Source organism: Talpa europaea, assembly GCF_964194135.1.
Source record: "Talpa europaea genome assembly, chromosome: X".
Lineage (NCBI taxonomy): Eukaryota > Metazoa > Chordata > Mammalia > Eulipotyphla > Talpidae > Talpa > Talpa europaea.
This window is the reverse complement of record NC_140081.1, coordinates 40,454,796-40,478,944: the sequence shown is the minus strand read 5'-3', so window position 1 is coordinate 40,478,944 and position 24,149 is coordinate 40,454,796. Positions and strand designations below refer to the sequence as shown.

The following is a 24,149-nucleotide window of genomic DNA, read 5'->3' as shown; positions in this document are numbered from 1 at the left end:
ATATTATATAATAAATATGTACATGCATATAATGTATGTAATCATATATTTATATATGAATATATAAAATATATAAATATACTATGCATATATAATTATATATATATATGATATGTATAATTAAAATATATTTATTATAAGTAGTATAGATTATTTAAATATATTTTATATATTTAATTTACATATATTACTTTATACATAAGTAATATATATTACTTACATATAAATATATATTAATATATGAATATAAATATATTTTATTATATTTTATAAAATATAAATATATACTATTTATATATTTACTTATATATTTATATATATCACTTATATAAGAATATATATTATACCATTTGATATTATATATAATACAGTATATTTGTGTGTGTGTGTGTATATATATATATATATATATATATATATAACAAAACTCATTGAGCTTTTAAAACAAATTAAATTCTACCATATGTAAACAACATGGATCAATCTGGAAACTCTAAGTGAAATTAAGTAATCACAGATGATTCAGTTACATGAGAATTACTACATGATTCAAATTTATGTCAGGTATTTAAAGTAATCAAACTCATAGATTCAGAGAATAGATTAGTGATCCCCAGGGATGGGGCATGGCCATTGCTGTTCAACAGGTATAACTTTTCAAGATATGGATAAGTCTTAGAGATCTGCACAACATTGAGTCTATAGTTAATATTACTATATTTTGCACTTAAATTTTATTAAAACAGAGAGCTGATGGCATGAATTTTAATCACAAAGAAATGGAATAAACACTACTGAAATTCTTATGGAACCACAAAAGTCCTCCAAAAGTCAAAGCAATCCTGACAAAAAAGAACAATAGTGGTATCACAATCCCAGACTTCACATTATACTACCAAGTCAGTAATAGACATAGTAATCAAAATAGTATGGTACTAGAATAAAAACAGACCAATGGAATACAACTGAGAGTCCAAAAATAAATCTACACTTATGTGGTGGGTTAATCTATGACAATGGAATCAAGAGTATTATTGCAGAAAGGAAAGTCTCTTCAACAAATGGTGTTGGGGGAACTTAACAGCAACGTGCAAAACAATGAAACTAGAATATTATCTGACATCACATACAAAAATTTTATTCAAAATGGATTAAATGGATGTGATACTTGAAACCATGAAATTCATAGTAGGAAACATAAGCAAAACATTACATAACATTGGTTTCTGTGATGTCGTTTTTGATTTGTGTCCAATTGCAGGAGAAAAAAGAGACTATAAATAATTGGGACTTCACCAAACTTAAAAGCTTTTGCACAACAAAAGAAAATATCACTAAAACAAAAAGACACCCTACTGAATGAGAGAAAATATTTGCATATGATGGACTGATATGCAAGATCTTAAAAGAACACAAACACCTCAACAAAAAGAATAAAATGAATCCAGTGCAAAAATGTAAAGAAGAGCAAAATAGGCACTGTTCCAAAGAAGACATGCTGATGGTCAATTGGCACATCTAAAATGTTCACAACCATTTACAATCAGGGAAATTCAAGTCAAAACCACAATGTGATACTACCTTACACCTGTGAGAATGGCCCATATGAAAAATTCCAGAAACAACATGTATTGATGAGGATATGGAGAAAAAGGGAGCTCTTATTCACTGTTGGTAGGAATGTAGATTGGTCCATTCCCTATGGAAAAATGTATGGAGGTTTCTCAAAATATTAATAATGGATCAACCACATGAACTAGCAATTCCACTCTTAGGTATCTACCCAAAGAATATATAAAAAAAAACAAAACACTAATTTGAAGGGATATATGCATTTCTGTATTCACTTCAACACTATTTACAATAGCCAAGCTATAGAAACAATCAATTGCTTCAGAACAGATAAGTGGATCAGGAAGATGTGTAATATACACAATGGAATATTACTTAGTTATTAAAAAAGATAAACTCTTGTCATTTGTGACAACATGGATAGAACAGGAGGTGATTATGATAAATGTTATAAGTCAAAAGGAAAAAGACAAATACTATATGGTGTAACATAGTATAGAATGTAGAGAAACAAAACAAAGGTCAAATAAAACTAAACCAATAACAGACCCTAGAAATCTGACTGTAGAACTAAGACTGCGAGAGGGGAGAGGAGAGAACAAAGTGGGAAGGGAGGAAAATGGACTATGTTGGAGGAGTAAGGATGTTTTAAAGGTGAGTGTGGTGTAGTCACAACAACATTAAAGGGGGATATTCTGTGCCTGTAAATTGCCAATTTGTAGAACAATTCTACCTCAATGAAAAAATAACAAAATACTTTCATATAAAAAGTATGATACATATACACATTATATATACACATTATATATCATATATACACATCCATTAATTTTAATCTCTTCTCTAGGGACATTGTCCTAACAGCTGAAGTTCCTTAATCAAGACTAAACACTGACGGGGTAATTTTTTGAGGCAATTTGTTAACATATTAAACACTTGGAGGTCTTTATTCCAGAGGCAACTACTACAAGCAGTGCAGTCACCTTAACACAGGAAGTCTAACTACCTTAACACATGTTAAAAATGATATTTTGTGGTAAACTGAATGATATTCAAGATGTGTATTGACCACAAATGTCTTAAAGGTCATTTAGTCCTCATGAAAACTGGGTAGAACAACCTAGTGAGCCCTATAGTTCATATTTTTCTGAAAAAACAAAACAAAACAAAAACAAAAACAAAAGCAAACAAACTTAAGATTGAAAACATATGCTATGTCTCTGCCCTCATCAGAGGATTTTGTTCCTATTCTCTGACTAGAAAGTTAGCTGAATCCTGTTGCTGTAATACAATATTAACAAATCTGCTTTGACTAACCCATTCATGAGAGGTGTCATGTACCTAAGAACACAACTGGTTTTGTGCTGGCTTTTGTGTTTGTTTGCTAATAAATGTTTGTGTATTTGGAGAATTGAGCCTAACTGGTATTTATCAAAAAGGACCTAATAATTTATGAATAATTTATGAAAACTACTGGTATTTATCAAAAAGGACCTAATAATAAGGAACAACCAAAGTGCCTCATGTCAGTCTGCAACCAAATTCTTCCCTCTTTCTCTAGAAAAAAAAATGAAAACGAATCCAAATCTCTATATTCTTTATAGTCATTTTCTATTTTCTTCTCTAAAATCACTTACCAATTTTTTCATCTTCCTGTACCATTTTCCTCTCTTCTCTGAATGCCCGGAGCCAGCGTATCTTCTCCTCCAGCTTCTTTGCAAAAAATAGATGTACCTCCTCAGTCTCCTTATTGTGAAGCTTGAAGGCATTCTTCATGCTTACGTTAAAATCATCATCTCTGCCATCTTCAATATCTACTACCTCATATTTATCCATGTCAATGCGGCCTTTGTAGTACAGAATGTCTCTCCGGATCAGATCCTAGGTAAGAAGGAAGAGTTTTGTTTGAGAATAAATACCATGAGAGTTGGCACCTGGTCACAGAAGAACATTGTCCAAAACACTGCCATTGTTCTGGAGTTCTACTGAGGGTTTGCTTGGTCTAAATTTGGGAAGGTTAGCTTAGCAATATGATACTGAAAAATTGGTTAACTAGATGATATCAGAGAAAGCATTTGTCCTACATTTAAAGACTCTCAGACTCCAGTATAAATCCTTACATGTGTTTGCAAAACTGCTGTTACGAAGTAGGAAGCAGTAAGACACAAAAGCATTGCTAGCATAAGTTTTTTTTTTTCTTTCCTAAAATACGTGCAAGTCTTCCAGAAGTATAAAATGAGCTGGCTGAGAGTGTACTTAGGAATCCAAGCAGGTCAGTGAGACCTATATATGAGTGGACATGAGTGGTATAAATAGCTAGGTGGCCACAGACTGCTGACCATAAAGGGAACACCACACAGTCAATAAACTATAACCCTAAGGAAACCTCCATCTTAAATCTCATACTAATTATCCCGCTCTTTTTCTTTTTATATTGTTTTATGTCATTTATATCTATTACACTTGTATAAGGTTTAAAAATATATAAATAACTACAGTGATTTATTTTAATTATTTAGCAAAACTGGAAAGGAAACATACACAACAATGCAGTGTGTTTACATACAAATATACAAACATATACACATATGCATACATACAAAAATTTAGATACATGCCTAAGAAAATTAGATACATACTAAATTCAACAGAGTACAAAGAGAATGGGGAGGAACAGAGAGGAATAGAAGAAAGACTATATTATTGAAATATATCTTAAACTTGAGTTAAATATATTGGTGATGATTCTATTATTTTATTTTTTATTTATTTATTTTAAGATTTATTTATTTATTTATACAAGCACTGGGTACAGTCAGAAGTGCAGGAGAGTGAGAGAATTCACCAGAGCCAGAGCGGGGAGCAGAACAGGCAGAGTGATGAAATACACCACTGAAGGGAGCAGTGGGCACGGCAGGAGAGGTCTGTCTAGCCATGTGGGACCCCCGCCAGCGTCCAGGATTGGAACCGGCACTGCAGAGCCTGTGGGCAGCTTCGCAGCCCAGCGCTCAACCACTGCGCCACCAGGGGAGGCCCTATTATTTTATTTTTAATGTCAAATATTTCATAAATAAAAAAATACAGGAATGGATGAAATGACCCATGGGCTGTGCAGTTGTAAAGTCGGACACTCTCTCTAGAATATTCTTTCATCCTCTCCTCCTTCTGAGCATTTCCCTCAGTTTCCTCTGAGAAGGACATGTGGTATGGCTGAGACTAGTTAAGAAAGGCTCCTGCATGAGTCTTCTCCTGAAAGAATCCCTCTACTAATGGCCCTTTCTGACCAACTCTACCTTTGTTCTGCTTGTATTTGGACTTACAGACAACCTGACAGTCAGAAATGCTCATTAATTTTTATTAAGATTATATAGTTCAACTGATGCAAAAATCCTCAATAAAATTTTAGCTATCAGAATCCAACAATGTATCCATAAGATAATTCACCACGACCAAGTTGGATTCATTCCAGGGGCACAAGGATGGTTTAACATCTGAAAATCAATCAACGTTATCCAACACATCAACAAAAAGAAATATAAAAACCATATGATAATATCAATAGATGCTGAGAAAGCTTTCGACAAAGTGCAACACCCATTCATGATAAAAGCCCTTGAAATTCTTGGGATACAAGGAACATACCTCAACATCATAAAGGCCATCTATGACAAGCCAACAGCCAGTATCATTCTCAATGGTGAAAAGCTGAAAGCAATTCCATTAAGATCTGGAACAAGACAAGGATGTCCACTCTCACCATTGCTTTTCAATATAATACTGGAAGTCCTAGCCAGGGCAATAAGACAAGAGAAAGACATCCAAGGAATCCAAATAGGAAAAGAAGAAGTCAAACTATCACTATTTGCAGACGATATGATATTATATATAGAGAACCCCAAAAACTCCACAGAAAAGCTAATTCAACTCATCAATCAGTTCAGTAAAGTGGCAGGATACAAAATCAACACGCAAAAGTCAGTAGCCTTCCTATACACAAACAATAAATCTGAAGAAGAAGAAATCAAAAAGACCATCCCTTTTGTTATTGAAACAAAAAAAAATCAAATATTTGGGAATAAATCTAACAAAAGAGGTAAAGGACCTATACAAAGAAAACTATAAAACACTGTTAAAAGAAATAGAAGAAGACACAAAGAAATGGAGAGACATCCCCTGCTCATGGATTGGAAGAATAAACATTATTAAAATGGCCATCCTTCCAAAAGCAATATACAGATTCAATGCTATTCCAATCAAAATTTCAATGTCATTCTTCAAAGAAATAGAACAATTATTGATGAAATTCATATGGAATCACAAAAAACCCCGAATAGCCAAAGCTCTCCTGAAAAAAAAAGAAGGGAATGGAGGCATCAGACTCCCAGACTTCAAACTATACTACAAAGCCATAATCATCAAAACTGCATGGTATTGGAACAAGAACAGACATACAGACCAATGGAATCGAATAGAAAATCCAGAAATAAACCCACAGATTTATGGTCAACTAATCTTTGACAAAGGAGCAAAGAATATGCATTGGAGCAAAGAAAGTTTGTTCAATAAATGGTGCTGGGAAAACTGGGTCGCTACATGCAAAAGAATGAAGCTTGACCACCACCTCACACCATACACAAAAATCAACTCAAAATGGATTAAAGAACTAGACATAAGACCTGAAACCATAAAATATATAGAAGGAAATATAGGCGAAACACTACGTGATTTGCACATCAAAGACATCTTTACAGACACATCACCCAAAGCAGTGATAGTGAAGGCAAAGATAAACAGCTGGGACTACATCAAATTAAAGAGCTTTTGCACAGCAAAAGAGACAATAACAAAAACAAAGAGAAACCCCACCAACTGGGAGAACATTTCTGCACCCAACACTAATGATAAAGGACTGATCACAAAAATCTGCAAAGAGCTGATGAGACTCAACAACAACAAAGAAAATAATCCAGTCAAAAAATGGGCAGAAGAGCTTAAAAGAAACTTCTCTGAAGAGGAAATGCAAATGGCCAACAGGCATATGAAAAAATGTTCAACATCACTTGTCATCAGGGAAATGCAAATCAAAACTACCATGAGATACCATCTTACACCAGTGAGAATGGCACATATTAAAAAAACTAGCAACAACAAATGTTGGCGAGGGTGTGGAGAAAAAGGAACTCTTCTGCACTGTTGGTGGGAGTGCAAACTGGTCCAACCACTGTGGAAAGCTGTGTGGAGATTTCTGGACCTACTAAACATAGAGCTTCCATATGATCCAGCAATTCCACTCCTAGGTATTTACCCAAAGGACACAGAAACATCAATTCCAAAGAACACCTGCACCCCTATGTTTATAGCAGCACTGTTTACAATAGCTAAGCTTTGGAAACAACCCAAATGCCCAAAAATAGATGACTGGATCAAGAAGATGTGGTACATATATACCATGGAATATTACTCAGCATTCAAAAAAGATAAACACATGCAATTTGCAGCAACATGGATGGCGCTGGAAGGGATCATGCTCAGCGAAATAAGCCAAAAAGAAAAAGAAAAATACCGGATGGTCTCACTCATAGCAGGAATCTAGAAAACTTAAATAAGGGACCAGGAAAATGAATAACTATAAGATAGTGAAAATCAAAATCAACAAAAAACTATGAACCAGAGACACTTTTAGGGGGGCGGGAGGGGAGGGATTGGGGTCAGAATGGGGGGGCTGCAATTGTATGGGGAATATAACAATAAAATTTATTTAAAAAAAAAAAAAAAAGATTATATAGTTCAGTTAACTATTCCCATTCTACCAAACTGTTTGATATCCCTCACTTCTAAGCCACAGTCTGCCTGCAAAAGATTTGAGTTTGGCGATGCACATTCCCCATCCAAACTCTTCTCACTGCATAGTAAACTGGACTTTTCAGTAGGGATGGGAAGGCTTTCTTTCAGGATTCTCAACACAGCTCTGTCAATACTTAAGTCTAGCCTGGAAAATACAGGGGCTATTGAATTGCTTTGCAAAAATAGCTAACACAGTGTTGTTGTTGTTGTTGTTGTTTTCCAAAATGATTGTGGGTATTAATAGCCTGTGAGTACAGATGGGATCTAATATGTTGGGTGCTCCTGGCATCAAGTTCACAGACAAGGAAGAGGACAGTTACATGAAGTGGACCAACAATGCCTAAAGCCTATTTTAGAGCCTGGACTCCTTTCATCATGCTTAAAGAGGATAAGCTCAACCCTAACCAAAAGTATGGAATAGCACCAACTTCCACTATCCTCACTAACATTTTGTGAGGCATATGCATACAAAGTGGACCCTGTCAGATAATATAAATACAAAAACAGAACAAGCTAAGGACAATACAGCAATGTAATCTAGCTTGATCTTGTAAAGTCTGGAAACCTGTCTTACAATACATAATACAAATACACACAAACCTGGGAAAGCAGGACTAGACCACACAGCTAATAGGTGGGTGCCTACCTGGTTAGAACATAGACAATCTCAACCTCCTTCTATTACTAACTTTACCCTGAAGCCTCCTTTCCCTCTGAATTGATTTATCATAATCATTGTCAGTCTTCAAAGTCTTTACTAGTTTCCAAAAATGGAAAGAATATGCAGGATCCTGGAGCTAAAAAATAAGCGTCAACTGAACCTTCTATCGTTTCTTTAAGTATTTAAGGATAACAAAGGGAAAGAGAATTCTGCCTGTGATGGGAAGAAGGCTAAAAGATGTACTATTAAATTCTTCCTTTGCCTACTCCTTCTTTCTTCCCAAGAGAGTAGGATTTGAGTTTTCCAAATATCAGATTTTACATAAAGCCAAGTGTAGGAATGTGATAGGGGTGATTAAAGATGATCACTGCTCAGAAAACTCAATCAGAAATGGTAGCTAAGGTTACAAAGCAGCATGAAACAATGGAAGTAGTGTGAATTGGAGTCCAAAACATTAAATTGAACCCTACCTGCTTAGCCTTGGGCAAGCTAGGTAACCTCTCTAAGCCTCAATTTCCTCAACTGTCAAACGAGGAGGCATTCTGAAATGATCATAAAGTTCAAATCTAAACATGCATTGTCCAGGTCATGTGGCAAGCCTGTTTGATAAATATGATACTGAAATTTCTTTCACAGTCCTTTTAAAACTTTTGATAAATCTGAAAAATATCGTCATCTTCAGTGCATTTGCACATTCAAAATATGTTAAACTCATGCTATTCATAGCAACATGAATGGAGTTAGAAGGAATTAAGTTCAGCAAAATAAGCTAGAAGGAAAAAGAAAAAAAAACATCAAATGGTTTCACTTATAGGGGAACAAAAAAAGGCATCAGGAAAGAATAATAACAATAATAATAATAAAAAACAAAATTAGCAAGCAACTATAAATCAGAGACATTCTGCAGGGGAGGGGGAGGCAGAGGGATCAAAACAGGGGAGGGAAGAGTACAAGAGACTATGGTGATGGTTCATGGGTGAATCGCTGGTGGGAATTTTATGGGGACTAAACCTGAGAGGAGAAAGTATACATTGTACAAAAATTAACAATGATATAAGTGTGTGCGTGTGTGTGTGTAAAACAAAAACAAAATATGTCAAATATTGTGATTAAAGGTAAATCAAGGGCCTCCCCTATTGGCACAGTGGTTGAGCGCTGGGCTGCAAAGCTGCCCGCAGCCTCTGCAGCGCTGGTTCTATTCCCGGACGACTGCAAGTGTCCCACATGGCACGCAGACCTCTCCTGCTGCACCCACTGCTCCCCTCAGCAGTGTATTTCATCAGTCTGCCTGATCTGTCCCCCGCTCTGGCTCTGGTGAATTCTCTCACCCTCCTGTGCTTTTGACTGTACCCAGTGCTTGTATAAATAAATAAATAAATCTGAAAATAAAAGAAAATAAAGGTAAATCAAAGCAAACATAACACTGAATATTTAAAATTTTATATAGCTATGCCATTGTGCCTGAAAATTCCTACATCCTTACAGGGCAGGGGCAAGAGTGTTGGTAGTAGGTAGCAAACTGTATTTACCACCCACTCATCAAAATCACAAATCTATACTTAGGTTTAGATAATTATCTCCTCCCTGCCTCAATAATCCCTCTTACCAGCTTTTCTTTTTTTTGAAGAATATAGATAAAACTTTATTTAATTACAGCTCTGTCCTCTCAGAAAACTGAATTTTTAAAATATTACATGTAAAAATACTGAAACTCTACTTATTTAAAATAAGTTGCTCTTAAAGTAAAATTCTCATGTTCTTATTTTCAAAAAAGCCTTCATTGAGTGTACCCTCCAATTCAAGTTATTTTGGTTTCCCTTTTCTCAAATATTAGCACTCATGACTACCACAATGCTAAATTGCTAATGAAGTTCTGTTTCACAGCTTTTAGTTTTATTTGCCCATTTAGGTTGTGTCTAGCACTGTACCTTCCTTAGTCTTGTCTCACTTAGGGGTTGTCCAGGAAAGGACAACTGACAAAGTCACAGAGATTTATCTGCTCAGATTCTGCACATGCCAAGAGGACAAATTCCACCTGAGTCCTGGTAGCTTATGGGACCAGGATTGTATACAGGGACCAGGCTGCCCACAGGTTGCTAATGATGGCCAGAGTATTTTCACCAAAGGTGCTATTTGGGTTATCACAAATTCCCTGCCCAAATGGGGTCATTTCTAATAGGATCCTGTGGGGCTAGAAAAGGAATATGGAGTCACTTAGCCTCTTTTCATCATGGCCTTCTGATGGAAAGTGACTCAACAGCTACTATGTAAACATAATATATACTCCATATGCACAGAAATGCATCTTTCAGATATCTATAAGTACATATTGGCTTCATGCTGGCTTTGTCTAGCGACAGTATAAAAACACAGGTGGGACTTTCTGTCACCACTACCCACGTATCCTGTCCTCTGCTGTAGCAATAAAGGCATGTCATATCTACCCAGGGCTCCTTGACTCTTCTTTGGTCTGCCTGAATCCAGGGTGAATCTGTCAGACATTGAGCACTTGAAGTACAATTGACGTAGTAGGTAGCATTCAAAATAGCTGTTTATGCAGGCTTCTGAGTCCCAGGTGGGATGGATGGATGGCTAACCACAGGAATGTGGTACTTGGTGTCCAGATTTCTCTTTGTGTGGGCACCTCCCCATGAATGGTCAGAGGTGGATTGGCCCCCCAATGCATATGGAAAAGACCCTGCATATAGTAGGGAAGACCCTAGGCGAGTGTACTGCTCACACAGTGGCCAGGGCAGTGGGGTGGGTGTTTCTCACAGCCTTGTGGTTCCAGCCAGAAACTATACTGAAAGAGGCAGGGAAGCCTCAAGAGACACAAGTTGTGCTGATGGCACTGCAGGAGTTCTTGAGGATCCTGGAGGAGCAGAAGGCCCAGGGAGCCTGGCCCACTACTCCTGAGATAGTGAATTCCTCTGAGGACCCTGGCCCATCACTCTAAGCCCACCCAATCAGTAATGCAGAAGATGAACGCCAGCCTGTGATCCTAGGGTTTCAGGATATTGCACTGTCACACATGACAGAGTTCACCACATATCGCCCACACACCCATGTGGAACTAGTGGACTTGGGTAAACAATTCTGTCAACAACTGGGGGAACCCCTTAGAAGCCCAGTTGCTTTGTTTATGGGACCTGAGGGGGGGGTGGATGGGATAATATTCATAGCACAGGATATGGTAAAATTACTTTGGTAAATATTCACCCATTGCTGTGACAGCAACTACAAATACCCGGCAACGTGGTCAGGGCAAACACTCTTTGTTGTAGTGGCTAATGGCTGCCATGTGGATGGTACGGGCCTACATGGGAGATGTACTAGAGACTGTGAGTTAATGGCAAACATGTTGAGCTTCTGCAAGTGCTCTGTGAGTTGGGGATGTGGCGAGCTATGTTTAACTTATGTTAAACACTCATGGCACCAATGAAGAACGTTTCACAGTGGGGATGAGGGATTTGGTCCTGAAGAATGTCCCTGCCCCCTCATTTGGATCCCTTCTGGCAATCCTATTCTTGTATGTGGGGCAGTGGATAAGTAAAGTCACCACAATTGTGGTCTGTCTAGCAGAAGTTGAAAGGTGGCACTGCCAGAAGGGAACAAGGCAACTCGAAAAGTCACCAAAGAAGGCAGGTAACTTATTAAATACATTCCCACACAAATATAGGTGGATATGCCGGAGGCAGGTTTAGAGCATGCTAAAATTGATGGGAAGTCCAGTGCATGCCTACTAGATTTGTGGCAACAGTTCTAGGAGGACCAGAGTTTCAGTCCCATAAAAAAAGAAACTGCTGTGAAGGGGATATTGAGGACTCCAAATTATAGGCTCGAGCTGTGTGTCTTGAAGACCATTGGTTACAGACTGACCTGAGGGAATGCCATGTTCCCCTTTGACCTGTCTGCAGGGAACAAGTGGGGACAGGAGGCCATATGGGGAATCAGCCATCCACTGGTCCCCAAGTGATGTGCAGTGGGTTTTGGCATTGGGGTAGAATGTACCCTGCTATACAGGAACCCAGAGATGTTTCAGGGGCATGCTTCATACATTGAATGTGGGCATTGTGCATGCTAACCACAGTCCCTTAATTAACCTGTGTGGTCAGTGCCTAAGCCTGATGGCTCTTGGCATATGATGGTGAATTAATGTTAATTGAATAAAGTGGTTTCCCTTTTGCATGCAGCAGTGCCCTCGGTAGCAGATTTGATGGACCATCTGAGCCATGATTTGGGAACATATCATTTTGTATCTGATCTGGCTAATGCTTTGTTTTCCATTGATGTAGCATTTGAGAGTCAAGACCAATTTGCTTTCACATGGGAGGTCCAGCAGTGGATATTTACCATGCTTATACAGGGGTATCTGTACAGCCCAATATTGTACCACAGGGTGGTAGTGACTGACCTGACTCAGTGGAAAGGCCACCTTTATTGCTCTTGTACCATTATATTGATAATATTTTATTAACAAGTGATTCCTTTGCAAATTTGGAAAAGTCTGAATCCTTCCTGCTTACACATTTGAAAACATGTAGTTGAGCAGCCAATGAAAACAAACTGCAGGGGCCTAGATTGTCTGTCAAGTACTTGGTGGGGGGGGGGGTCTGCTTGATAATACAAAATTTATTCTCAAAGCTGTTATAGATAAGTTGCAGGCTTACCACACCCCCAACCACAGTGAAGCAGTTGTAAATCTTTCTGAGATGCCTTGATTACCAGACACTGTTTATACCTCACCTGGTCCAGCTCCTATGGTCAATATATATGTTACTATAGAAGGAAGTTCGGGGATTGGTCTTCTGAAGAAGACACAGCATTCACTGCAACTAAATTCGCTATAAAGGCCGCTCAGGCTTCACGGGTTTTTAATCCAACTCGTCCTTGTGAGCTAGACATGCAGATTACTCAGGAAGGGTTTGGTGGGGGCTCTGGCAATGGTCAGAGCAGCTGCAGCAGCCCATTGGGTTCTTGTTTCAACTTTGTAAAGGGGCTGAGACTAGGTACTCATTAGTTGAGAAACAACTAGGCATGGCTTAAGTATCCTTTTTGGCCACTGAAAGCATAAGTGCTCCTGTTCTGATGCAGACTGTTCCCAACAGCTGGGTGGGTATGGGATTGGGTGACAATCTCTAGCTATGGTACTGTCCAGACACCAACTTTGGAAAAATGGGGGAATCTATCTGCAAAAGCGTAACACCCTGTCAACTAGCCCCCAGTGGGAGGAGTTGCAAAAGGTTCTTGTCCCAGTGACATATGTCAATGTGGAACCATTCTCAGAGGTCTGTGTGGAAGCCGAACCAGAGGCCAGCCCTTACAAGGAGGAGTGAGTGCCAATTCTAGCAGGGGCCTGATATATGGATGATTCCAGCTGGGACAAACTAGCATCATTGACAGCTGTGGCTGTACACTCAGAGATGGACATTATCTGGTATGAGACGGGGAAAGGACAGAGCAATCAATGGGCTGTGCTACATGTAGTATGCATGGTGGTGGGCCATGAAACCCCCACCCAGTAGTTGGGCAGCATATAAGGGACTGACAGTGGATTTTCACCTAGCACCTAATCAAGTGGAAAGTCATGCATTGGTCATTGTGGGCACAAGCTTTATGGAGAGATCTGTGTGACCTAAGACATCAAAAACAGGTAACTCTACCATGTTATGGGACATGTTCTGCTACCCTCTTTGGGTAATGATGAGGTAGACAATCTAGCAAGGGACAGCGGGTTGAGACTACCCTGGGTTGCTCAATGGCTAAAAAGATGCCTATTCCATGCAGAACAGAAAATTATGTGAGCCATGGTACATGACTAGGGCTTACCTGTGACATTAAAAGGAATTCAAAATGCCCATGAGCAATGTGTTGTGTGCTCTAGGGACCATACCTAGAAAACTTTTGCATCTACAGATCAAGCGCTATGGGGACAGGTTCCCCTAACATGTTGGTAGATTGACATTCGTGGCCACTACCCCGATCCGATGATAGCCAACAGTACATTGTCACATATGTCAACACTGCCACTGCTCTGCTGACCAACTACCCTGTTCTGTGCCTGGAAAAAAAAGCAGTTGTGGTGGCACTATTGCACCTCTGTGCCACATATGGACATGCATTGGTAGTAGAGATAATCAAGGAACTCATTTTACAGGTGTCCAGATACAACGGTGGACAAAGGACATAGATGTTGACTGGAAAATCTATACATCATATAATCCTAAGGCAGTGAGAATCTTAGAATGCTACAATGTCCTATTGAAACAACGACTGTGAGCTGCGGTCACCATACCAATGCTAGCCAGCTGGATCCAGCGCCTATGGGATATTGTAGACTCTTAATGAAAGAAGAAGATAAGGTGGCTTAGCCTCTGTGGAAGTGTTGCTGCACTGTGCAGCCACCCCCATCCAGCTGCAAGGACAGGGACAGACTACAGACATTTTGCTTAAGCCTGGGTTTGGGTGGTAGGACAATATCTTATTGCCATCCCTGACAGGCATCCCAGGACAGACTATGGACTGGGTATGGCCATGGTCAGTAAGGTGCCCTCACATGCATTAGATCGTCCTAATAGCCACTTGGGGGCAAGGGTTAGAGACTGGCCTACAAGTAATATCTTGGGTAACAGGGCAATAGCCCTCAGGAGTGTGCATAATCCACCTAGGGACTGTTGCTCAAAGGACTATTTCAAAAGGAACAAATGAACTGACCATTTGGCCCATCATGAGTTCACCCCTCCTGCTGCATGTAGAACTGCCTAATACCTTCTCACTGGCAAAGTGAGTATGGTACTCCTGGTGTAGGAAACCACTGTTGTCAATCACAATTCTGTCTTCTGATAAGAGCCTGGACTATATATTGCCAGAGGGGAAATACTTGGTACTGCTTGTACCATTTACCTCTCTATGTGTTCATCCCTAGGTTGGTTTGCACCAATTCCTTAGTGGACTGCAAACATACATACACAAATTTTGCTAATAAACACACCTGTTGGATATGCACTAAACTTCCACCAGCACATCAAACCTGCCATGTTTCACAAATCCATGAGTGGAGCAGCGTGGACAGCATCCCACTATAATGTTACCAAGGGCAAGGTGTTTGCCTTAGTCCAAGAACAGTTAACCATTCCTGCCCTTGGGTAGGATACTTAGTATGGGATTGGCTGGGGTGGCTCACTGTGGAGTCAGCAGAATTGATCACAGCCACCCCTTTCTATATTGAGGGAGTGGGCAAAAGGGCCACATGGGGTGGGTCCCAGAAACTTTGTGCCCGAATAGAGGAAAACTATAAAGTGGGGTCCAAAACCACATGACAATAGAATCCCGGTTCCCACTGGGAAAGTCCCAAAAGCGAGACTTTGGATCTGTGGGCAACATGAATGCCCATACTTCTCAGCCAACTGGACCAGCCACTGTACTTGGGGTTGGCTTTTCTTGCTGGCATAGATGATGCCCATGTTAAAGGAGTGGCCCTGAAACTGGTGGGCCTTTAAGGCCCACCACTGAGTTAAGAGAACCCTGTGATGGTTCTGTCCCTTAGCTATCTTTTCCCTGCAAGGAGCCACCATAGTAACGGAGAGAGAGGTCACTACCCTTGTACTCCATACTGTCCAGGCACTCAATGACATACACTGGGCCTTGGGGCTCCTAAATGAGGAACTTTACCAAATGTGTAAATTCACTTTACAAAACAAAATGGCCCTGATATGCTCACTGCATCACAGGGCAGTTTTGCACCCTTGTGGGCTCTGAATGCTGTATATATGTTCAAGATGAACATAAAAATGCTAGCTAGGCCTTGGTGGTCCTTACTGTAGAAACACAGAACATTAAAAACTGACAGGAGATCCTTTGCCAAAGTGGTGGGTATCCCTGATGTCCAGCTGGCAAACTGTCCCAGCTGTCCTGGTGGAGGGTGGTGTGTGGCTGCCTGCATCCTGCTAACAGTCTGTTGTAGATTATACTGCTACTGCAGGTTGTAGATGCAATGTTCCACACTCATCACTAAGTGTCTCTTGCTGAAGAATATCATGTGGCTAAAAATATCCTGATGGGGTGGACTGTGGACTAGAGAAGGGATATGGAATCATTCAGGCTATTTACACCATGGCCTTTTGGTGGAAAGTGACTCAGCAGCTGCTATGTAACCATGATATATACTCCACATGCATAAAAATGCATCCTTCATATAACAATCAACACATCTTTGGCCTTATACTGGCTTTGTCCAGAGACACTATAAAATGACAGAACTACTCCACAGCTCCTTGACTCTTTTTTGGTCTGTGTGAATCCAGAGTGGACCTGCTAAGCATCAAGCACTTGCAATACAGATGCCAACCTTCCTCCTTTTCCCTTATATTCATCTGAATTGGAAGGGAGCCAGTACTTTTCCAGGAAAAGCTCTGGAGGTATGCAGACAGGCATTCAAACTCTGTCTAGAGTCATAGTTCTAGCAAGAAGACTACCTTATCTCTGATATTACTTAATTGCAATAGTTGGGAACTATTTAAATAGTTGGCCTCACTGGATATTCACAGAGCTTAGGAAGACACTGCAAAACATTTTGTACAAATGACTGATGTTGCAGTCTGGGGGATGCAAATCTTCAGGATTGCAGCCAGCTTTGCATACAGTCAGTGAGATCCTCTGTGCCCCATGTTACTCCCCCATGGCCTAGACCACTTTGATTTTTTTTCCAGAATCTGGGGCTGTAACAGGACTGAGTTTATATTTCTCACTACTATACTCCAGCATCTAGAGCAGTAACTTAGTAATAACAATAATTATAAAAATAGTAACAGTGAATAATTAAATAGCATATATCAGACACCATTTTCCAAATGTATTACATTTTCCCAAACTTTACTAAAATATAATTATAAAGACTGTATATATTTAGGTACATCACAATTTGTACATCACATATACACATATATTATCATCACAATCAAGCTAATTAACACATCTATCACCTCACATAGTTATCTTTTTTGTGATAAGAATACTTAAGATTTACATCTTAGGGAAGTTCAACTATACAATACAGTATTGCTACCTATAGTTAACCTGCTGCACGTTAGCTCTCCAGAACTTACTCATTCTGCACAGCAGAAAATTCAAGCAAAACTGCCTCCATTTTCCCTATCCTCCCATTCACTAAAAACTAACATTTTACTCTCTTATGAGTTTGACTGTTTTAGATTCCATATATAAGTGATACAATACCTACCCCACAGCTCCTTGACTCTTTTTTGGTCTGTGTAAATCCAGAGTGAACCTGCTAAGCATCAAGCACTTACAATACAAATGCCAACCTTCCTCCCTTTGCCTTGTATTCATTTGAATTGGAAGGGAGCCAGTATTTTCTCCAGGAAAAGCTAAAGCTCTGGAGGTATGCAGACAGGCATCCAAACTCTGTCTAGAGTCATAGCTCTAGCAAGAAGACCACCTTATCTCTGATATTACTTAATTGCAATAGTTGGGTACTATTTGAATAGTTGGCCTCACTGGGTATTTGCCCTTTTTTGGTCTGGCTAATTTTATTTAGCATAATGTCCTCTAGATCAACCATGCTGTTGTAATGGTAGGATGTTCTTTGACAAGGCTGAATAATACTCCATTTTGTGTGTGACTACACCTGTGTGTATGCTTGTCTCTATGTCCATATAAATATATCACATATTTATATGCATATATATCACATATGTACATGCATATATAATATCAAATATTCTTCATATACTCATACCTCAGTGGATAAATGTTTTGCATTTGTTAACCTAAATAATCCTCACAACAATCTTACAATTCAGGAGGAGCAGTAAGCATACAAGAGTTAAGAGACTTGCTCAGAAATCCAAGCAGTTAAATGGCAGAGCTGGGATTTGAATCCAGGATATCCGGTTCTAAAACAGGTGCTTGTTTAACCACCAAAACAAATAAAACTGCTGAATTAAATATTAATACTGCATATAGAGTAATAGCATCAATAGCTAACGTTTACTAAGTATATATTATGTGCGAGACATTCCAAGTATATTGTCTCACTTAACTCTTACAACTTCCCTTCCATTTTTATGTAGCTAGTATTATGATTCCCCATTTTTCAAAGTGAGGGGAAAATAATAGGCACAGGGTATTTGCCAAAGTTACATTGTTTACAGTAAAAAGAAAATTTGTGACCTCTTGTTTGGCTTTAGAATCTGTGCTCTTAACAGTATACTTCACTGCTTCGCGCTCTCTTCAGTGGTTCTCCTTAAACCCCCTGACATGAAATTTATTATCATCCCAATTTTACAGAAGAGAATAAGGACCTAAAATTAAAGAACTAGCCTAAGGATAGACAAGTAGAACATAGGACCTGGTGTTCTGGTTTCAAATCCCCATGTTCTTTCTGATCCATCCCCACCTCTTTTCCTCTGTTGCATTTCTGAGTTTTCTGAAATGGCTGGTCCTCCAAGTCTGGCCCTTCAGTGAGGAAGAAATGGCTCAAATGTCAAAAGTTCCTTGAACAGAAGTTCTCTCTCTAGCATCATTACATTCTGTTTAGTTACAATCCTCCCAGAATATGGTGCAAGCAGCATAAATACTGAGTAGCGGTAACACAGGTGATGATACAGAATTCCAAAGGAACGATTAAGGACAGACGGTGCAAGGATAAAGCTGTTTGGGGTAACTGCAATACTGTAGGAATAGTAGTGAATAGTTAAATAGTAAAAGGAAAAAAGGGGAAAAAAGGGAAACTATCCTAAAGCAGCAAAATAATTTTTAGTGTAACCATCTCAGAAAGAAAATAATAAAATATGCACATGCATAACTAAAATAATAGGCAATGAGATGCAAAGGTACAGAGATAGCTATCATAGAGATGAGGAAAGAGAACAAAAAGTCTTATCTAGAATTTTCAAAGAAGAGGTTAAAAGGAAAGTAGAAGAACAGAAAACTTAAAGAAGGAATCACATAATTAGAAGCCACTGGTGGCTTTTCCTACCTACTACAATGGCCATTAAAAAGTATCTTCATATTTACATTCAGATACATGAACACACTAAAATAAGCTAAGAGTTTCTCAAGTTTTTCTAGTAGATGGAACAATACCAACTTCCAGTGTACAAAATGGGCAAGTTGTTGCATAATTGGGAATGAAGAGAATCTTGAGAGTGTAATGACAACTTAGTAACTGTGCCAAACTATCTCAGAGATCCAATAGGTGTTTCAATCTCTCCTATATATTTTCTCAGGCAGGTAATTATCTGGCTCATTTTTTGGTACATCTAGTGATGAGGAACTTACTCACTAACTTACAAGGTTATCTATTTCATTGTTGGGGTTGGAGAAGACTAGTTAAAACTAGCATCTATTAGGACTTATGCCTTCTAGCAGGCAGTTTATATTCACTGATTTCATTTAACATTCCACTAGAATCCTGAGCAGGAGTTATTACCCCCATTTTATTGATGACAAAGTGGAGGTATAGGAAGGGAAAAGTCACTTACTTGAAATCATACAACTAGTGAGGGCTGGTAATAATGAGCCCAAAGTTTATGCTTCATCTACTACTCCACATTACTCTGTTTACAAGAAAACTGGGAAAGTCTAAAATGCCAGAGTGAAACTCAGATATTCTCTGTCCAGTATACAATGCTCCCATTAACTAGTCTAGTTACTGGCAAGAGAGAAAGTGAGTTTTACATGACATGGCTTTTCACTTTTTTAAAAGATTTATTTTTATTTATTTATGCATACAAGAACTGGAGTGCAGGGCAGAGGTGTGGGGGGTGGGGGGTGAAAGGATTCATCAGAGACAGAGTGGGGAGCAGAACAGGCAGATCTACTGAAGCGAACTGCTGAGGGGAGCAGCGGGCAAGACAGGAGAGGTCTGCTGTGCCATGTGGGTCAGCTTCCTGGCCAGGGTTGAACTCAGGATTGAACTCAGGATTGAACTCAGGACACAATGGCATTGAACTCAGGTTCAAACTTCGGTCATAGTGGCTGGCAATAGCTTAATAGCACTGACTTTAGCACCACCAGGGAGGCACCCAACATGGTTTATTCTTGAGAATAATTCTGAATACCTTTGATTATTTCATCTTTTTAAATGTTTATAGACTGCTTAACAACCTATTGTAGAATTCTGACAAACTCAATGGCAATAATAAAATAAAATTTGCCAATAAAGAGTTTGAGGCCAACTTGCCTGGCTGTTGCTGACTAGCTATGTATCACCTTGGTTAAATTATATAACTTCTCTGTACCTCATTTTTAACATCTTTATTTATTTATTTATTTATTTATTTATTAAGATTTATTTATTTATACAAGCACTGGGTACAGTCAGAAGTGCTGGAGGGTGAGAGAATTCACCAGAGCCAGAGCAGGGAGCAGAACAGGCAGACTGACGAAATACACTGCTGAGGGGAGCAGCGGGTGTGGCAGGAGATGTCTGTGGGCCATGTGGGACCCTCGCCTATGGCCGGGGATTGAACTGGTGCTGCAGAGGCTGCGGGCAGCTTTGCAGCCCAGCGCTCAATTGCTGTGCCACCAAGGGAGGCCCACATTTTGAATATCTTTAAAATGGGAATGATAACAATACCTACCTCATAGGTTTGTTGTGAGGGTTAAATTCAGTTACTGACTGTAAAGGTCTTAAAACAGAATCATAGAGGCACTCAATAATTCTTAGTTCATTATTTAATTATCAATCTTTATTTTCCAGAAAACTTCACGTTTTTAAAAATTGGTAGATTTTACCATCTATAGCATTCTTTTTTTGTGTCACTTTGTCCTTTTTTAAAAGTTTTGTATATTTTTTACATCATTTTTCATTTTTGTAGAATGTATACATTTTCATCTTGGTGATAGTCCCTGTACAATTCCCATCCCCATTGTTTTAATCCTACTTCCTTCTCCCCCACACCCCTGCCTTGTAGTATGTCTCTGGTTTATAGTTGATTGTTGATTTTGGTTTTTACTTTAGTATAATTAGTCTTTTTCCTGATCCCTTATTTAGGTTTTCTAAATTCCTGCTATGAGTGAGACCATCCAGTATTTTTCTTTTTTCTTTCTGGCTTATTTCACTGAACATGATCCCTTCCAGCTCCATCCACATTGCTACAAATAGCATGAGCTTATCTTTTTTGATTGCTGAGTAATACTCCATTGTGCATATGTACCACATCTTCTTGATCCAGTCATCTATTTCTGGGCATTTGGGTTGTTTCCATAGCTTACCTATTGTAAATGGTGCTGCTATAAACATAGGGGTGCAGGTGCCCTTTTGAATTAATCTTTCTGTGTCCTTTGGGTAAATACCTAGGAGTGGAATTGCTGGCTAATAAGGAAGCTCCATCTTTAGAAGATTGAGAAACCTCCACACAGTTCTCCATAGGGGTTGGATGATTTTGCACTCCCACCAGCAGTGCAGGAGAGTTCCTTTTTCTCCACATCCTTGCCAACATTTGTTGTTGTGGTTTTTTTATTATTATTATTTATTTTTTTAAAGATTTATTTATTTTTATACAAGAGCTGGGGTACCGGCCAGTGATGCGGGAGGGTGAGAGGATTCACCAGAGACAGAGTAGGGAGCAGAACAGGTAGATGGACCAAAATACACTGCTGAGGGGAGCAGTGGGCGAGACAGGAGAGGTCTGCTGTGCCCTGTGGGCATCTCCCTGGCCAGCTGGGAATCGAAACCCGCACTGCAGAGGCTGCGGACAGCTTCACAGCGCTGCACTCAACCAGCTGCGCCACCAGGAGGCCTGTTGCATTTTTTAATATGTGCCATTCTCATTGGTGTAGGATGGTATCTCATTGTAGTTTTGATTTGCATTTCCCTGATTATCAGTGATGCTGAATATTTTTTTCATTCGCCTATTGGCCATTTGCATTACCCCACCCCCCAGGAGAAGTTTGTTTTTAGCTCTTCTGCCCATTTTTTGACTGGGTTTTTTATTTTTTTGTTGTTACAGTCATGCTTATGGTTTATTACAATGTAGGGGTATGGGTTGAAATTAGTCAAGGAAAATCACATAGAGCAGAGTCTAGAAGGATAGTATACTAAGAGCTTCTTTACACCTTTTTTCTATTTTTTTCAAGGCACAGATGTATGATAATACCATGGTATATATGCCATCCAGGGAAGTTCACCTGAACATCAGTCCCTAGGATTTTTAACGGGGCTCAGTGGATGGATGGCTACCCACAAATCTGACTTCAGTCTCCATTCCCTCTGGATATCAAGTGGTAGAAGCTGATACTGTGTGACCCAAAACCCCCACAATAAATCACATTGTTATATTCTAAGGGTTTAAAAAAGCCTTTCTTTTTTTTCTGCTTCTATTTCATATGCAACATTTATCTAGAAAGAGCTAACATTTTTCCTTTTTTTGTTAATTTTTCCTTTTTTTACATCATTGTTCATTTTTAAACAATATTTGCTTCCCCCCACCCCCTCAAGTGTAGCACCGATAGAGTTTCCTTCACCAATACACCCGTACACAATCACCTCAGTCCCCAGTGCTCGTCCTTCCCTTCCTCTGATCCCTCTCCCTCCTCCTCCCATGCAGTAGGTCTCTGATTTATAATTGTCTGTTTTTGCTTTGTTGTGTTTTGTACTGTTATTATTTTTTTACACTGATGTCTTATTTGGTTCCCCTATATTCCTGCTATAAGTGGAACCATCCAATATTTTTTTTTCTTCTTCTGGCTTATTTCACTTAGCACAATTCCTTCTAGTTCCATCCACGTTGCAGCAAATGGCATGAGTTTATCTTTTTTGATTTCTGAATAATATTCCATTGTGTATATATGCCACATCTTCTCAATCCAGTCATCTATTTTTGGGCATTTGGGTTGTTTTCAGGTTTTATGTATTGTGAATAGTGCTACAATAAACATAGGTGTGCAGGTATTCTTTTGAATCAATGTTTTTGTGTCCTTTGGGTAGATCCCTAGTAGTGGAATTGTCAGGTCATATGGTTGCTCCATTTGTAGTAAACTGAGGAACCTCCAGACAGCTTTCCATAGTGGTTTAAATAGTATGCACTCCCTCCAGTAATGTAGGAGAGTACCTTTTTCACCACATCCTCACCAACATTTGTTGTTGCTTGTTTTTTTCATATGTGCCATTCTTACTGGTATAAGGTGGTATCTCAGTGTGGTTTTGATTTGGATTTCCCTGACTATAATGGATGTTGGCCATTTGCAATTCCTCTTTGTAGAAATGTCTTTTAAGTTCTGCCCATTTCTTGACTGGATTGTTTGTTTTGTTTTTGCTGAGTTGTGTAAGCTCTTTGTCTATCTTTGTGATCAGTCCCTTATCCATTGTATGGAGTGCAAAGATTTTTCCCAATCAGTGGGGTGTTTCTATTTTGGTTTAGACCAGATGCATGGGAGGGTGAGAGGATTCATGAGAGAGAGAGTGGGGAACAGAACAGGCAGATCGACAAAATACACTGCTGAGGGGAGCAGTGAGTGCGGCAGGAGAGATCTACGCACCATGTGGGACCCTCGCCAGTGGCCTAGGATCGAACCAGCACTGCAAAGGCTGTGGGCAGCTTCACAGCCCAGTGCTCAACTGCTGCACCACGAGGGGTGGCCCTGTATTAGTCTTTTTTTCTGGTCCCTTATTTAGGTTTCCTAAATTCCTGCCATAAGTGAGACCATCTGGTATTTTTCTTTTTCTTTCTGACTTATTTTGCTGAGTATGATTCCTTCTAGCTTCATTCAAGTTGCTGCAAACTGCATGTGTTTATCTTTTTTGATTGCTGGGTAACATTCCATTGTGTATATAACACATCTTCTTGATCCAGTCATCTAATTTTGGGCATTTGGGTTGTTTCCATAGCTTAGCTATCATAAATAGTGCTGCTAAAAACATAGTGGTGAAGGTGCCCTTTGGAATTAATGTTTCTGTGTCATTTGGGTAAATGCCTAGGAGTAGAATTGCTGGATCATATGGAAGCTCTATCTTTAGTAGGTTGAGGAATCTCCACACAGCTTTCCATAGTGGTTGGACCAATTTGCACACCCACCAGCAATGCAGGAGAGTTCTTTTTCTCCACAA

At 39.2% G+C, this 24,149-nt stretch overlaps 1 protein-coding gene across 4 annotated transcripts in view; it reads right to left on the bottom strand.

The window, feature by feature from the left end:
- Positions 1 to 24,149, bottom strand: part of ARHGEF9 (Cdc42 guanine nucleotide exchange factor 9) — a gene marked incomplete at both ends in the record, with an annotated part of 371,843 nt that overhangs the window by 45,505 nt on the left and 302,189 nt on the right. For all 4 annotated transcript variants that reach the window (XM_084259305.1, XM_084259307.1, XM_084259306.1 and 1 more), the window contains one exon: positions 3,210 to 3,453. In XM_084259305.1, coding sequence (XP_084115431.1) covers positions 3,210 to 3,453 — 244 coding nt within the window. The remainder of the gene's footprint in view (positions 1 to 3,209; positions 3,454 to 24,149) is intronic.